Source organism: Eumetopias jubatus, unplaced genomic scaffold (assembly GCF_037043125.1).
Source record: "Eumetopias jubatus isolate StellerSeaLion01/CBP00866 unplaced genomic scaffold, mEumJub1_p1.0 scaffold_2, whole genome shotgun sequence".
Classification (NCBI taxonomy): domain Eukaryota; kingdom Metazoa; phylum Chordata; class Mammalia; order Carnivora; family Otariidae; genus Eumetopias; species Eumetopias jubatus.
The window spans coordinates 134,203,866-134,222,489 of NW_028274808.1; the positions used below are offsets into that span (position 1 = coordinate 134,203,866).

General features: G+C 37.0%; 1 protein-coding gene across 4 annotated transcripts in view; it reads left to right on the forward strand.

Moving 5' to 3' along the window:
- Positions 1-18,624, forward strand: part of WDFY3 (WD repeat and FYVE domain containing 3) — a 266,518-nt gene that overhangs the window by 47,560 nt on the left and 200,334 nt on the right. For 3 of the 4 annotated variants that reach the window (XM_088021121.1, XM_088021123.1, XM_088021122.1), the window contains exon 3: positions 9,391-9,444. The exons of the other annotated variant lie outside the window; for it this stretch is intronic. In XM_088021121.1, the coding sequence (XP_087877247.1) occupies positions 9,425-9,444 (20 nt within the window). In that variant the 5' untranslated portion in view covers positions 9,391-9,424. The remainder of the gene's footprint in view (positions 1-9,390; positions 9,445-18,624) is intronic. 4 annotated transcript variants of the gene reach the window in all.

Consider the following 18,624-nt stretch of genomic DNA (forward strand, 5'->3'; position numbering starts at 1 on the left):
AATTTATTAATGGCTTTTGTAGCCTTGGCATTTCAAGTTATAGTTAGAAAACATAATGAATCTGGAATGAATTTGCTATATTTAACAGTGAAACAATGAAGTAGTTATTTATACCAGAGAAATGGGGATAGTTCTCTGTGCTCTATCACTGACCCACAATTTTACATTTTAGAGCCCGAACCATAGGAATCTGCTATTTCATATATAGAGTATGCCAATTTAATTATTTTAACTTTTTATTACAGAAAATTTCAGACATCCATAAAACTAACACCAGACCTGACCTCTTTCAGGCTCTGTAACTCTGCCATCTCCATGTTATCTGAAGTGCATAGTAAAAAAGGTGAGAAAGATAATAGGTTAGAGAGTAATGTGGCATGCATCGGTGAAAAGAACTCAAAAGCGGTCTGGTTGATGGATGGATAAAAAGTTGTATCTCTTTATTTAAGGTCAGAATAAACACTGTTTAATGTATACACATATGTTGTTAGAGTAGAAGCTACAAACATCTTTTATCGATGAGCCTAAGATAACTTACAGACGTTTGCTAGCCAGCATCTAAACATAACACAGAAAACACTCAAAAATTCTTATTTGCTTAATGGAATTTTCTTTGTACTACAGTTATTTTAAACTGAAATTATATTTCTTTCGTTCGATAGCCTCCATGAAAATTGTCTTATTAATTTGGTGTGTTCATTTTCAGTTTATCAAGGGTCCATGATTAGTTTGAAAGAATGACTAGACATCACAAGGGCTCTGGGATTTCTTCATTTTGTTTTGTTTTATGGGCCTGTATTCTGTTTGGAACAACATACTCAATGCATCGAAACCCAGTTGAATTACAACATTAGAGTTTTAGAATAGCTTTCCCTCCTCTTTAAGTAGAAGCTGACCAGTCATTTGCCAGTAACTGTATGCTGAGAGTATCAATATTCTTTTGAAAAATATTAACAGAGGCAGAAAAGGAAACCAGTGAATTCTTAATGATTATTAATCATTTGTATAAGTAAAGTCCACATCTGGTTCCTTTTTTTTTTTTTTTTTCATTGAGAATAGCAGTGGTAGTGATCATGGCAAGACAGAATCCTTGTTGGCGAGAAGTGGATAAAGAGGAATGGCATAGTCACAGAGGAATATTGCTACGTTAGGTCTGTATTCACTGTTTTTCCTGTGGCCATTTCTTGTGAATGTACCTTGATGGACTAGACATTACCTTTTGCTTGTATTTTACATTTCTTGACTTGTCGTTTTTGTGTCTTTGTGTTTGGTTTAGTTTATGATGTTGTTTAATCCCTCTTCCAGAATTAGAGCTTATCCACAAAAAAGTGGACCGAGCCACCCAGGCACCCCTGCCCATTTTTTAATTGGGTTGTCTTTTTGATGCTGAATTGTAGGAGCCTCTTCTTTATGTATCCTGGATATTAAACCCTACTCAGAGATATGATTTGCAAATATTTTCTCCTTTCTGTGGGTTGTCTTTTCACTGATGATGGTGCCCCTTTGATGCAAAAATTTTTTAATTTTGATGAACTCCAGTTTAAGCTTTCCTTTTTTTTAATGCTATGTGGTTTTGGTGATATATTTAAGAAACTTGCCAAATCCAAGGTCATGTAGAATTGCTTTTATTTATTTATTTTTTCTGAGAGTTTTATAGTTTTAACTTTTAAATTAGATCTGTGATCCATTTTAGGTTCCTTTTTGTGTGTGATGTAAGGTACGGGTCCAACTTAATATGGATTTCCAGTTCTCCCAGCACCATTTTTTTTTTTTTTTAATTTTATAGGAGTCCTTTCCTCACTGAATGGTCTTGGCCCTTGTTGAAAATCAACTGGGCATATATGTGAGAGTTTATTTCTGGACTCTGTATTCTATTCCATTGCACAGTATGTCCATTCTTATATCAGAATGTTTTTATTACTGTATTAAAGGTTTTCTTTTTGATTGACTAGTTTATCATTCTTACTGTGTAAGAATGTAATCTTTAAAAATATCTCTAATATGTATCTTTAAAATTTGCTTTTAATAGTTTCATTTAGTTGACAGTACTTAAACAAGAACTGAAAATATCAAATTTATAATGAATCCTGTGGGACTTAGTATACCAGGAAAATTAATATTAAAGCAAGCAGATTTGGGATTATTTAATTAATACTGCATTTTCTTTGGAAATTAGAGGGAAAAGCATAAAGACAAAAAGTGAATGTTGTTTGTACTTGCTCACAGAACAAAAAGAATTAGAAAGACCAATTATTTATATAATCTAGTAAGTGATGCTTTAATTTCATGTTAAATGTCACTGTATTTTAGTTCTAGAAGTAATCTACTTAATGAAACTCTTTTAGAAATTTCATAAAAGAAAATAATTTGTATTTTGTAAAGAGCATTTTCAATAAGGAGCTAGTAATGGCAGACTCTTAATTATTAAGCCAGATCTGAATGGCTATGTTTATTAGGCTTTTTTTATGTTACAGATTTCTAACTTAATTTTGTCTCTTTTCAGACTGCAACAAAAATTAGAAAATTAAGATATCAGATGTTATTCTTTCTCTGTTGATATACAAATTTTTGTTTTTATCACTTTTTTTTCAGAGTAGGTTTATACCCTCCTCCCCTATATTTTAACTGTACTCCTTAAGTAAATTGGGATTTATGAAGTAAAAATATTTTGTAACAAGAATACTGGGTCATAAATTAAAGGCACATCTCTCTAAGAAAATATAATTTAACCCTTTTACAGTTTGCTATAAATGAATTAATTCTACCCCATGGACCAAAATCGATGTCCCCCCCATAACTCAGTTGCTTACTTTGACTTTTTTTCTGATAAGTCTCACAATTATTAAAAGTTGTATAATGGCCAGTCTTGCTTTATCTATATCCCCGTGCATTTATTCTCTCCCTGCATAATTTTGAAACAAATCCTAGACTTTGTTTCATCAGTAAATATTCTGATACTGGAGTGTGTGTGTATGTATAGGAACAGACTGCTAGTGTATACAGTTTAGGGAAATCCATTCAGTAAATATTTTTTAAATTTTTACCATGGTCTAGATGCAGTAGATCAGTGCTAGGGATAGACAAAAGTTTAAGATAGTCCCTTTCCTGAAGGAGCTTATATTAATAGCTTAGAGCCATTTCTTACGCTGAAAATGTATGGGCTCTGAAGTCCTGAAGAGTTTGAGTCCAGTCTTAGAAAAACAAAATAGAATTCTTGAGCCAAATAAGAACAGTGAGTTGTATTCTGACATACTGACTCAAACTCAAGGAGAGGTAATACAGTATTCTCCTAGCCCTTTTATCTTAAAAGGGAAAAAAAATAGAACTATATTTGATATCGGCAATAAAAAATGTTAGAAATACACAAAGAGTTAGGCTTATCAGTTATAAATGACTATTATGCTTTTAGATTAGGTGAATTAGAATGATGCAAAACCACTATCCTTTCATCATACTGACTTTATAGTTCTTTTTTTTTTCTTTTTAGTACAGTGGTAATTTTAAAATTCATTTTCCACTTTCAAAATGTGCTGGTGATTTTTTAAATCTAGAAGCTATGTTACATATGCCAATTAAGATTTTCTTTTATTCTAAATATTTTCATATTACCGTGATTTTCCTTTTTTTCTCAGCTTTGAGATATTGATGACATTTAATTTCAAATACATTCACAAAATCCTGTTTTTAAACCTTCTTAATATTTATTGATTTCACCTACTACTTTTTGTTCTTCTTGCTGTTAACATTTCAGGCCATCATCCTGCCTACACTGAATGGCTGCACTTTTCCTCTTAACTGTCTGGATTAGAGAAAGCTCCATTTGAGTCCCTTTCCATAGTGCAAGAGTCCTCTTTGTAGAATGCAAATTTGATTTTCTTACTCTGCTTTTTGAAATTCTCAGTGTCTCCCTATTGCGTTTGGGTAAAGCTCGGAGTATGTCCTATAACATGTTTCTTTACCCAGCTAGTGCTTATATCTCTAGTCCCTTCATACTTCGTCTTTATGCTTTCCTCACCCCTTACATGTATGTATATACACCACATCCACTCTTTCCTCCTGCTGCTTCTCCTCAGCTTCCTCTCCCTTCTTTTGAAATCTGATACTTGTGCTAGGTATTCTGGTAGGGCCTTGTATTTACCTTTTTAGAGCACTTTTACTGTATTGCCAGACCACTTAATTTCTGTCCTTTCTAGCTTTAGTGTCTTATTTTTCCTCTTTATCTTTGGGGCCTGGTGACTGGGACATAATAGGCACAGATCAATATTTATTGAATGAATGAATACATACTAGTAACCCATTGCTGTGATATAAATTACCCTAAAACTTTGGAGCTTAAAAAAAACCCAAGCATTTATTATCTCCCAGTTTCTGTGGGTCAGGCACTCAGGAGTGGTTTAGCTGGGTGGGTCTGGCTAAGAATCTCTCATGAGGTGTAGTCATCAAGATGTTGGCTGGGGCTACCTGAAGGCTTGACTGGGCCTCAGAGGGAGGATACTTCAGGATGGCTCACTCACATGGCTTTTGACAGAAGGCCTGATTCTTGCTGGCTTTTGGTGTGAACCATTTCTATTGACATAGACCCCTTCATAGGGCACCTTGAGTATTCTCATGATGTGGAAGTCCATTTCCTTTAGAGTGAGTGATCTGAGAGAGAGAGCAAGGAGAAAGCTACAGTGCCTTTTATGATATGGTCATACATAGTCACTACCACTACATTCTATTCCTTAGAAACACGTCACTAAAGTTAACTCACAATGAAGAGGAAACTCTACCTGTGAAGGGAGGAGTATCAAAGACTTTGTGGGTATATTTTATAACCACCACAGAATGGAACAGTAGTAATTGGACCCTTGGACCCCACCAAAATAGGTCATTTTTCCTGTTTATAAAATAAATTTGTTTAGGGACGCCTGGGTGGCTCAGTCGGTTGAGCGTCAGCCTTCGGCTCAGGTCATAATCCCAGGGTCCTGGGATTGAGTCCCGCATCGGGCTCCTTGCTCGGCGGGGAGTCTGCTTCTTTCTCTGCCTGCCGCTCCCCCTGCTTGTGCACGTGCTTTCTCTGTGTGTCTCTCTCTCTTTCTCTGACAGATAAATAAAATCTTTAAAAATTTTGTTTAAATGGAAATACATTTTTAAAGTATGCTTTTATTAAAATATTTTACTTGTTTTTGACAAATCAAAGTAGATTGTACATAAATAGTTATGTGAGCTAATTATCTAAATATTCATTATTTTATTGTTGCTCTTTCACTTAGATTCTAGAAATAAGATAAAGTTGTCCCTTAAGTTCTGTATTGCCTGTAAAATGAATGTGACACGGTATTCACCGCTTTAAGGCTTATTGCAGGTCTTCAAAAAATCAAACACATTTATCTGTGAACTGTATTTATATACTTGTACGAGAGAAAAATATAGCTTTTTAAACTTGTAGCTTAAAACAAAATTTAAATTAGTTATATAAAAATTAAAGTCTCTTTGGCCTAATACACATAACTTGCTCATTCAAAAAAAACCGGAGTTGCTAACATATGCCAGGCATTTTAGTAGGTGCTGGTTATATATCAGTGAACAGAAGAGACATATTCTTGTCCACATAGAGATCATGATCTGGTAGAGAGCAGATAATAAACAGATAAATAGATATTTACCAACAGCAGTCAGTACTCTCTATGGAAGAAATGAAAAAAGGTGAAGTGATAGTTACTCTACATTGAGTTACTTCTACATTGTGAGAAAAGGATTGTCAGGAGAGATGACCTTAAAGCTGAGAAGTAAAGGAGTTATCCCTGCCAGGAGCTTATAGGAAGAGGGAATGCCTGCAGTGTGAACAGTTGGTGCATGAGGAGTTGAAAGAATGCCTGGAGATGTCCAGGGGGAGAATGGAATGGAGTTTGAGAGACAGAGATTGTGTTATCTAGAGTTTAAGAGGCTATGACAAGGAGTATGGATTTAATTCAACACACTGAAAACCATTAAAGGATTCTGAAGTTCCATTTTACAGTTTGTGCTAACCAAAGCCAAAAGGCTCTTCGGCTGCAAAAGAGAAAGTGGGCAAGCAAGAAAGTGGGAAAGTAGTAAGAAGGCATTATAGCAGTCCAGATGAACCATGATGGCAGCTTGATCTAGAGTGGTGGGAAAGAAGATGGATTTGAGATCTAGTTCATAGGTGGAACCGGTGGGACCTGACATGAAGTCTGAGGGAAAGGAACATAAAGAGAATACCCAGGTTTTTGGCTTGAGCAGACCAGTGAATGGTAATATCCTTAAATGAGATTGGAGGTCAGTGAGAAGGGAAATCAAGAGTTTGACAGTGTTGATTTTGTTGTGTTTGCCAGTCATCCAGTGGACCTGTCAGATGGCAGACAATTAGGTAGTCCTGGAGCTCAGAGTTTTAAGAGGAGATACACAGATGGTATTTAAAGTTGTGGAATAGATGAGATCTTTTCTAGGGAGGGGGTGCCCTAGGAACTCCAGCTTTTAGGACTTGCATGCATGGGCAACGTTGGTGCTTTCTTTTTAAAAACAAACAAACACAAAAGACAGAATTGCGGCAGAGAAAGTTTGGTTTATTCCTATCTAATATGTATTAAAGACATGTTTTGTTTTTTTAATTTGGCAGCAGTGTGGTTAAATGAGAAATTTAAATATCCAGCCAGCCACCTGTTCAATGAATAAGCCACTTTTACCAGCTCTGTGACTTTGGAGTTTTACTTCTCTGAGCCTCAGTTTCCTAATCTGCTAAAGGGCATAACCCCAGAGTTGTTTTGAAGATGAAAGGAATTTATCTAATGTGTCTGGGATGTTTTGGGATGGTGTCTGGTACATACTAAACACTCAATATTCTTTTATTTTCTTTTTCCTTGCTCTTAATTTGTTTATATGTGTATCTCAGCGGGAGAAGGGGTTTGAAACAGGCCCTGTATTTATTCTTATTATGATGTTAGGTAGATAGAAATGGAGAGATACAGACATAACATATAAATATGTGTGTGTCTAAAATATCTGATAACTGTTATTTGCTAAATGTTCATAGCCTTTTTGTCCTGATTTTCTCAGATTGTTGTAACTCTCCTGTCTTCACAGAAAGTCATTCCTGGGGCACCTGGGTGGCTCGGTCAGTTAAGCATCCAGCTCTTGATTTCAGCTCATGTCATGATCTCAGGGTTATAGGATCAAGCCCTGTGTCGGCTCCGTGCTCAGCAGGGAGTCTGCCTCTCTCTCTCCCTGTGTCCACCCTCTGCCCTCCAGCCCCCACTCGTGCGCTCTCTCTCTAAAATAAGTAAATAAAAAAGGAAGGTCATTTCTTAAATAATGAAACATTAAAGATAAAGGTTTGTTCTGAAATATTTTTGAAGCCTCATGAGTGAGGGAATGAATTATAACAGTATTGGAGAAGTCACTTCTCCTATGTATTAAAGCTCTGTAATTATTAATATAGAATTCTCAATTGCATATTAAATTGTTCATTGTCAGACATAAACTTGGATAATCTAATACTTCAAAGGCAAAGATAAAATGCTAAATTTGAATCTATGAAGTCTGTTTCTAATTCATTCTTCCCCTCCCACTTTTCTTCCCTCCCTTCCTCCAGATAAAAGCAGTGACTCAGACAGACTCTTCATGTGTGTTCTGCTGTGGAATAGACTCGAGGGGTATTCCATTACTTTGAAATAGAGGATCGTGTGTCTAATATCAAAGGGAATATATTATTTCAGTAGTCCATCACCTAAATGTACTCAGTATAGGTACCAGTGTTTTGAAAGAAGGCTATGCATTGTGCAGTGGGGCTTACAGTGGACCTTCTTGCCTAGTGCCTTGCATGTGGGACAGCTTGCAAAACCTTAGTCCTTTGTTCTCTATTAATATTTCTTGGAAAGGTCTTATAGGTATTGGCAAAGTGCTGTAAAGAAACTCCTTGTCCCTTCTAGAACCCTGTGATCAAGTGGAAAATCTTGTCCAGTAGATGTATCATAGCCCTATTACCTTTTATGTATGAATTTATACCACTATAGAGTGATGTATCTCATCAATTCTAAGATACACATTTTTTTTCTCATGTGCAGTATTTTGACAATGGAATCATCTTGCAGTAGATATTTTAGGCAATTACTGTGTCACTTTTAATTGGCAGTGTTTTTTCCTTGGTACATAAAATGGTCTTACAGTTGGTGGTTATCTTAGATTTCATGAAATATGGTAGCCTTTCAACATTAATGTTGTCTAGCCATAGGATACATAAATTTGATATGCTCATTTGACATGAGCATAAGCTCATGTCAAATAAGAATCAGTTTTTTAGAGATCAGATTATGTTTTTGCATTTATTTTCTGCTCAGTGTTGGTGAATGTTAACAGAGGTCAGCAAACTTTCTGTAAAGGCTACATAGTAAATATATTAGGCTCTGTGGCCCCTGTTCAGCTCTGCTGTTGTAGTCCAAAAGCAGCCTTAGACAACACAAATGAACATGGCTATGTTCCAGTAAGTTTATTTACAAAAACAGTCCAAGGGGCTGAATTTTGCCAATAAGCTAATAAGTTTGCTAACCCATAGTAGGACATTATAATGATCAAGTCACTTCTGAAACATCAGTCCCCCAAATACTTCTAGATCATCTTTGAGGGCTTGTCCATATATTCTGTATTTAAAAAAGTTTCTTTTCGTTCCCACAGTTACTTTTCCATTCCATCTGTCTGTGTCTTGTACAAGGTCATCACACTTACCTTCATGAACCAGTCAGTAGATGTTTGTCTTTCCCCCTGTGAATGAATGATCTTTGGTTTAAGTTTGCAAATGATTTTTCAATTTTTCAACAAATTATTTGTTTATGATTTGTTTGATAAAGTAAGATAAAGTAAGATCAGTGGAAAACTGTTAACAGATTAATAAGTCAGAGTTTTTTTTGTTTTTGTTTTTTTTTAAGAGAGAGAAAGAACCAGTGGTGAGGGAGGGGCAGAGAGAGAGGGAGAGAGAATCTTAAGCAGGCTCCATGCTCAGCACAGAGCCTAATACATGATATGTGGCTGGATCTCACCACCCTGAGATCATGACCTGAGCTGAGATCAGTAGTCTGACGCTTAACTAACTGAGCCACCTAGGTGTGCCAGTTAGAGGTTTTTAATACGGTGTCTGAGAATAATAGTTTACTTACTTTTTTTTTTTTTAATTTTAGACAGAGACACAGCATGATTGGGGGGGTGAGGCAGAGGGAGAAGGAGAGAGAAAATTCTATAAGCAGGCTCCATGCTCAGTGTGGAGCCCAAAGCAGGACTCAGTCTCACCACCCTGAGATTATTACTTGAGCTGAAATCAAGAGTTGGACACCCAACCTACTGAGCCACCCAGGCACCCTGAGAATAATAGTTTAATTAATCCTCTTCCTTAATTTTCAGGGTTGGAACCAGGAAATTGACTACATTTTGATCCATGCCTATAAAGTTTAAGAGGTAACATAATGAAGTTAGTTGAATATGAGAGGTGGCATAATGAAGTTAAGAACACTAACTGTGGAACCAAATAGCCTGATTAAATCTAGGCTTTACTACTTACTAGTCTTGTGACAGTGGGATACTTAACTAATGTCTCTATGCCTCAGTTTTCTATTCTGTAAAATGTGGGTAATAGGGCGCCTGGGTGGCTCAGTCGATTAAGCGACTGCCTTCGGCTCAGGTCAAGTCCCTCAGTGGGGAGTCTGCTTCTCCCTCTGACCCTAGCCCCCTCTTGTGCTCTCTCTCTCACTGTCTCACAAATAAAAATTAAAAAATGTGGGTAATAGTAGTACTTATCTCACAGGGTTGTTTTGAGGATTAAATGAATACCTAGAACTTAAGTGTCATAAATAAGTAAAAATATGATTTCAAACATAAAGTATATATTTAGAAATATTTTCATTACTGTTGAATTTAAGTCAGAATAATTTGCCATTTAAAATAAATGTAAAAGGAACTTGTGATACATAGTGTTTTCTCCTTTTTACCATGGACGTATTTAAAATATTCTTTTCTCTGTGTTTACTTCATGGCAACTATCTAGTATCTGGCTCTTGAATGGGAATTTGTGTTTTTCTCAAGGTGCTAATTTTCCAGTCATTGTTCTGATTTTTTAAAAATATTTTATTTATTTATTTATTTATTTGAGAGAATGAGATAGAGCATGAGAGTGGGGAGGGTCAGAGGGAGAAGCGGACTCCCTGCTTAGCAGGGAGCCCGATGCGGGACTCGATCCCAGGACTCCAGGATCATGACCTGAGCCGAAGGCAGTCGCTTAACCCACTGAGCCACCCAGGCACCCATTGTTCTGATTTTTATAAGACCCATCTTTTGTCTGAATTGGAGAAAGTGGTCTGTTGCTCACTGAAAAACATACTGTTTTATATTCCACTACAAGCTAAAATCTGTGAATTGTTCTAAAGGCTTTGTTCTGCATCACTTCCCTCACTTTCAGTGCCTTGTAGTGGTCTTTCTGATAGAGAATGCTATAATGATATACAAATACATTTAACTTTCATTTGATCTCAGGTGAGGCTGGGTTAATAACTGACATATTAAAATGGATGTAGAAAAACTGACTATCATTTTATAGCAATCTTGGCTTCAATTTTTCTTATACCATACTTGTGAAATATAAATTTATTTTAGCTTATAATAATTTTAAAAAGCCTCTTCAATAATATTTCTATGGTCACCTGTATTTTCTTTTATAACTATTAGGTTTAACTATATAAAACTGCTGATACTGTACCCCTTCTGACCTAATAAAAATGGCATTTCATGTGATTCAGCCTAATAGAAAGCAAGAATTTTGTCTAAAAGTCTTTCTGCTCCTTGTGGTTTGGTTTAACTTCAGCTGTTTGTGACTTTCATTCATTTAACAACATAATGAACTTTTTTCATCTTTATTTTATTTTTAATTTTTTTTTTTTTAAAGATTTTATTTATGGGGCACCTGGGTGGCTCAGTCGGTTAAGCATCTGTCTTGGGTTCAGGTCAGGAAGAGGGAGAAGCAGACTTCTGCTGAGCTGGGAACCTGATGCAGGGCTTGATCCCAGGACCCTGGGATCATGACCTGAGCTGAAGGCAGACACATAACTGACTGAACCACCCAGGTGCCCCATCTTTATTTTATTTTTAAAGATTTTTTTTTTTTTTTTATCAGAGATAGCGCCTGTGCATGTGCATGCATTGGGGGGAGGGGCAGAGGGAGATAGAAACACAAGCTGACTCTGTGCTGAGCATGAAGCCTGAAGTGGGGCTTGATCTCACAACCTTGAGATTAGATCTGAGCTGGGATTGAGTTGGCTGCTCAACCAACTGCACCACCCAGGCACCTCATGTTTTTCATCTTTAAATGTTGATAATACACATCTTCCCTGAGATTTTAAGAGCTATAAATCGTTGTTTAGAAGCTGTTTGTTAAGCTTCTAACGTTCTGGCACCAAGTAAAAGGCTTTACATATGTTGTCTCTAATTCTGACAACAGACCTGGAAGAGGAATTATTATAAATGGCAGAGCTAGTATTTGTACTCTTTTTAATGACCTAGTCTTGGAAATTATATAGTGTTACCCCCAACATTGTATTTGCTAGAAGAGAGTTCTTTTTCAGGAGGGAGATAGACTCCTCTTTTGAAGGTAGGAGTATCTAAGAATTTGTTGACATTTTAAAATCACCACAAAAAGCTGAAGATTTTTGGATGTGCTGTCATGATGAAACATTTATTTTGCCCTTCAGATTTTTTTCTTCTCAAAAAAATATTTTTTTTCCTTTCTTTGATGTCAGTATAAATGATTTATAGGTTAGTGGTCACTCTTGAGTTCTCTGGCTTGATTTTAATTTGAGATATGGTCTATTAACGACCCACAATGAAAGCAGTTTGTCTGAATGTTCTTAGTGGTACAGGAATCTTAATCTTCCAGTTTTTATTGTTTGATTTTTTTTAAATCTATTTTATTACATTTACAAAATATATAATTTATAAGTTGCTTTTATCATTGATCCTATAAAAGGACTAAACCATACCCCTTGTCTTCCCTGAAAATTATTTTGTATTTACCAGATTCACCTTTTGATTAATTCTGGGTAGCAGTTTCCAGACTGCTCCTGGGCAATCTGCAGGTCTGGGTGCCAGAAAGAAAATTGCAGACCATGTATAGAACGAAAACATAAATGTGGTAGAGTCTTTTGGTGTCTATGGAATAAGATGCCAGATTTTCTAGACAGTTAGGGATGTGAAAGAGCTTTGAAAGTAGAGTGAGAAAATGTGAGTGTGTAAAAAGGTCTGAGAACTATGATATAAACTACACCTTTATATTTATGGCTAATCTGGGGGACAGAATGGAAGTATTCTGAGATAAGTTGAATTGCACTATTTCTTCATGTAGTATGTCATATTTGACAGGGGAAATATTGTGTGGAGGATTTTATATTCTTCCTCAGATATCACCTTTCAAGCTGTATGCACAAAAGTCATAGAGAAATACTAAAATGGGTTGTTGATTTAATGCCTCATAATAAATCAATGGTAAAACCAAGAATAAAACCCAAGAATATAGTGACCCAGACCACTCTTTCTTTCTCATCTGATCTTCCTTGGCAAACTCTCATTCTTTGCCCTGAATTTTTAGAGACTGTTTTCTTGTTAGTTTGTTGTTTTTCTTAAAATTATTTTCCTAGCCAAAAAAAAATTGTATTTTTTGAAATTATTAATGAAATAAAATTTCTCATTCTTTGGTTGGTATACAGTTCTGTGAACTCTGATAAGTATACAGGTTAGTGTAGTCTAGCCACTGCCACTATGTGGACATCACCCCAAAAACTTCCTTGTCTTATCCCTTCCTTGTCTCTCCCTTCACTTCCCCTTTAACCCCTGGCGACCACTAATCTGTCTTAATTTAGTTTTCTCTTTTCAAGAATGTCATGTAAATGGAATCATACCCCATGTAACCTTTTGAGACTGATTTCTTTCATGCAGAATAATGCCTTTGAGAATCATCCAAGTTATTGTATGCATCGATAATTAATTCACTTTTATTGTTGAGTTGTATGCCTTTGCCACGGTTTGCATATCCGTTAATCTGTTGAAGGACATTTGGTTGTTTCCATTTTTGGACCATAATGAATGAATTGAGCTGCTATAAACCTGTGTTTAGATTTTGTGTGATCATAAGTTATTTCTCAAGTGCAGGGATCAGTAAAGGACTAGATATTTTGTATTTTAGGCCATGGGATCTCTGTTGTAGCTACTCTGCTCTTGTAATATGAAAGCAGTTACGCACAATACATAAATGAATGGATGTAGTTGTGTTCCAAGAAGACTTCATTTACAAAACAGGAGGTGGGCCAAATATGGCATGTGGCCATAATTTGCCAACCCCTTTTCTGTGATAAATACCTAGTAATGGATTGCCAGGGACATGATAAATACAGGTTTCACTTGATAAGAAACTGCCAGTCTATTGATTTTTAAATACTCAGTTTAATAATATTTAACTCTGGAATGTTGATAAACTCAGACCTTACAGTTCACACATCAGGCCTACATAATTTATGATAAGACAGCCTTTGATCTTGTCTTACATTGAGGATCTGTTTTGCCTTCTACTTTTATTCATATTCATGTGAGGTCTTTTGGTTTAGATGGATCTTTCCTTCCCAGATAAAGGGCATATCCTTTTTTCAGTCATTTTTATTTAACTTACTTAAGATACTAAGATATTCAGGGATATTGTGTCTTTAAGGGATGTGTTAGGAACAGTGAATCATGGTGAGAGCTGATAGGTTTTAAAATCAATCGAACAGTTGATTTTATCCTTGAAATTGAGTGTAACTGAATAGGCAGCCATCACATCATGACATGCAGTCTATTTAGAAGTGTTTGTTCATTCTTTCAAAACCAGACCCAGACTGGTTATCCATATCCCATGCTTACCTAGGAGACCCTTGACTTTGTATTTTGTGTAAGTTCCTGATGACGTGTTAGGCATGAAATCTTAGGTTTATATCCATGTCCTTAGAGTTAGTCTAAGGAACAGGATTCTACAGTTGCTGTTGGAAGGCTGTTGTTTCTGTTTGTTTTGTCTGTGGGTCGCAGAATTAGCTTTCCATAAGTAATATTTTGTTGTGGTTCCCCTGGCTACAAAAGCAGGGATTTGGAGTTGAAAGGGAGGCAAAGAATCTTGGCTATACCACTAGCTCGGAGATGGTGAATAAAGCAGAAAAGGTACATCTTTTTGATTGTGGTTTACAATTAGTTTTGCTCTCTGAAAAAGCGGTGGAGCCGCAGGACCGTGACAACGTCCTGGAAGTGGAAGAACATTTTGTGCTAGTTGTAGTCCCACTTGTCTAAATGTGATGGTTGAAAGGTTATGTCTGTGGGTGGGAAGTGCTCCTGTTAATATATGCTTTTTATAAGAGGTAACTCTTTGAAAAACGAACTCTTTCCTACCTTCTGTTGGCTCGGGCACTGGCAACTGAATCATAGATGGTCTCCTTTAAGAATCAAATAAAAACCATAGACCATCTTCCTAGAATATATGTATATTCACAAATATAATATGCAGTTTCAGAGGTTCATTTATCCCAAGCCAGCACTGTCTAATATATCCTTCTGTGACATTTGGTTCTTAATACGGTATTCAGTAGCTGCTTGTGGGTGTTGGGTACTTCAGATGTCGCTGGTACAGCTGAGAAACTGTATTTTTTTATTTAATTAAATTAATTTGAATTTAAGTGTCGATAGCCACATGTGGCTAGTGGGTGCCATGCTGGACAACACAGGCCTAAGCTCTTCCATGTCACCCTGGTTAGAGTCCCTATAAAAGAGGTTCTTGGGCATGCCGCTTCTTGGGAGTTTGATTTGTTCATTTCACTTCTGATTTTTTTGCAGCCAAACAGTGGTCATTGTATCTGGCTCTTCAGTTATTAAATTTAAACACGAGTTTCGTTGTCTCTAAGTATGTAACCTTTTTGCAATTCAGGGAGATTGTCAGCATTTGATCCTGTTTTTCCATAATGTAGTATCTAGAGCGGGCTTGTCCAGAGAACGTCAGGCGAAGACTATTTAGTGGTGTGCTGTGAGATCTCCTGTGTCACCTTATCCTGCCTTAGGAATACTCTGATGATTTAGAGCCACTTTTGCCCCTAAGAATTTTATTACTTATTTATTTATTTATTTTTTAAAGATTTTATTTATTTGAGACTGAGAACACGAAAGAGAGACTGAGCGAGCATGAGCAGGGTTGCATGGGGGTGGGCAGAAGGAGAAGGAGAAGCAGACTCCCCGCTGAGCAGGGAGTCCGATGTGGGTCTCGATCCCAGGACCCCGGGATCATGACCTGAGCCTAAGGCAGACGCTCAACTGACTGAGCCACCCAGGCCTCCCTGCCCCTAAGAATTTTAAAAGCACATTTCCTATACTTGAACATTATGTAGTAACAAGATAAAAAGGTTGAAGGTAACTTCCATAAAATCTGATTTTAGTTTCTATGGTTGATGGTTCTCAGTCCTGTGTGCATGTTAGAATCAACTAGGGAACCTGTGAGAAAAATGCCTGGGCTCCAGCCCCAGAGATTTTGGTTTAAAAGGGGTGTGTTCTGGGCATTAAAATCTTTTTTTAAAGGTCTCTAGTTCATTCCAGTGTCCAAGCAGAGTTGAAGTTCCCTCATGTGCGAGATAATTGGTGGACCTGGGCTAGCCATGTTGAGTAAAATTTTGAATTAGAGACTAATTCATAATCTCTCCCCCTGGTCCCCTCTTTCTAGTTGGAGCCCAGATTTCAAGTCTTGAGTAAAATATCATCAGGGGAATGGGCCTTATTGTGCTCACACTTTCAGAACCTGTTATCCAAGGAATTCCCTAAAGATCAGTGTATGGGAAGAGAAATTAGTGGAGTTTTGTTTTTAATCTTTATTACCACTAAATTTATTGGCAAAGTAAAATTGTAAATTACTCATGAGTAGAAATGCCATTTTTAATTGACCAGATTTTTGGTCCTATCATTATAAATTTGACTAATATAAATATCATATTTAGGAAATACAAAATGGGGCGCCTGGGTGGCTCAGTTGGTTAAGTGAGTGCCTTCAGCTCAGGTAATGTTCCCAAGGTCCTGGGATGAGGCCCCACATTGGGCTCCCTGCGTAGCGGGGAGCCTGCTTCTCCCTCTGACCCTCCCCCCTCTTATGCTCTCTCACTCTCTCTCAAATAAATAGAATCTTTAAAAAAAAGAAAGGAAATACAAAATGTATCTTCTTGGGAATTATTTTTCATTGGCTAAAGGAGCGTGCATAGAATATATATATATCTATATGCTTATACATATATTGCATATCTTTGCAAAGACATTCAAGAAATTAGTAATGAATGATTCTGGGGAGGCCACCTGGGACCCAGTGGTGGCATATTTACCTTTATTGTATATTCTTTTTAGTATCTTTTTTTTTTTAACACCATGCATATTTTAAACTTCAAAAAATCTTTTTCAATGGCTAAACATGCTTTTTTAAAAAAAATGTTTTGCAGGGACGCCTAGGTGACTCAGTCGGTTAAACGTCTGACTTCACCTCAGGTCATGATCTCAGGGTCCCTAGATCAAGTCCCCACATTGGGCTCCCTGCTAAGTGGGGAGTCTGCTTCTTCCTCTGCCTGCCACACCCCCTGCTTGTGCTGTGTCTTCTCTCTGACAAATAAATAAATAAATAAAATTAAAAAAAAAAAGTTTTGCAGCTATGCTAATAATTTTTACTACTTAGAAAGTACACAATAACCTCGTTGCCATTGAAATTGAAGATATCTGCTTATTGTTTTGTATATTCTTGTTTTGGATGTGTTATTTAGTATATACATTTCCTTTTCCTCTTCTCAACCCAGGTCCTGGGTTTGCACTTTGCTTTAACATTTTCTCCTGGCCCTTTTATTTCACCATGGCCAAATTTGTCTCTTTTATCTTTCCCACTAATCCTTATTCCTTTATGTACTTCCTAACTTAGTTAATGGCACTCCCATTCATCACTCAGGCTGGAAACCTCCATCGCCTTCATCCATTTCCTCTGATCCTGAAAGGCATCCCATTCCCGGATTGTTCATACTGTGTTGGTGACATCTCTTGGGTTTTCCCATACTATTGCTCCTCACCCCGACCTCCATAGGCACTGCCTTTATCACTGAAGGATCATTAAAGTATCCATTCCATGCTTCACATGATGTTTAGAAATATTTCCTCGGGGCGCCTGGGTGGCTCAGTTGGTTAAGTGACTGCCTTCGGCTCAGGTCATGATCCCAGAGTCCTGGGATCGAGCCCCGCATCGGGCTCCCTGCTCCTCGGGGAGCCTGCTTCTCCCTCTCCCACTCCACCTGCTTGTGTTCCTGCTCTGTCAAAAAAATAAATAAAATCTTTAAAAAAAAAAAATATTTCCTCAACATGTATTACTCTCCTGCTTACTAGGAGTTTATTGTTAGCCTAGTGGGTAAGGTTTTTTATGATCTGCCCCTGTTTGCCTCTTCTGTGCAAGCCTCGCATCCAGTTTCCCCCACATTTACCCCCTGTTCCAGCTGTGTCAACGCTGCCAGGACGCAGCCGCATGTCTTGTGCCTTCTCTTCTCTATACGGCTCGTCTGTTCGCCAGAAATAAGGTCTGGCCCATTGTCAGCTGAATGAACTCCTGTTCCATTTCCAAGATTTAGTTCAGATGTCACCTTCTGTATTGATAGTTCTTGTTTACTTATTTATTGCTTATTTTAGCACTTACCACTTCTGTAATATCTTTTGGCTTAACTGTGTGTCCCTAGAGGGTAGGGACCCAGCAGAGTACTTGGCTATAGGAGGTATTAGTGAATGAACAAGAAAATAAAAGTTAAAACATATATTTTTGCACACTTGCTTTATAATTACTTGAACTCACTAAGTCAGTGTTTTTGATAATTTAGTAAGAGCTAAACTAAACTGTACATTTATGAAGAGAGGATTTACTAGATTGTATAACTGAGATTGAGGAAGATGTTTACCTGTTAAAAGAACTGACATTTTTAAAATACCTTTAGATGATTTGGAAGAATACTTTTTATCCAAATTATTTGTATGGTAAGTACAAGACATTTTGACTATTATTCAAATCAGAAGACAAAGTAAGCTTTTATTAACATAATCAGAGCTTATGTTCTTGAAAGCAATAATGCTGTATTTACTTGACATATATTCTGTTCTTTTGACCTTTTATTTTCACACCGGGGATTCCTTTGGATATTGATACCTATTTGCCTTTTATAATTTCTTAGCTTGAATGTAAGTGTTATGGTAGAAATTTACTCTAGTTTCCAGTTTTATGTTTCCTTTAAATACTTTCATATACATTTAAATTGATTCTGTGCTAATTTTTTAAACAAGAATTATCTGTTTATAGATCTCAGTGATCTGTAACCTGTAGTCTATAGACCTGAGTGATCTAGGTTTTTCAAAAAGGAAAGTCTGTTGATTGAAATCGAAAATGTAGGGCGCCTGGGTGGCTCAGTTGTTAAGCGTCTGCCTTCGGCTCAGGTCATGGTCCCGGGGTCCTGGGATCAAGCCCCGCATCAGGCTCCCTGCTCCGCGGGAAGCCTGCTTCTCCCTCTCCCACTCCCCCTGCTTGTGTTCCCT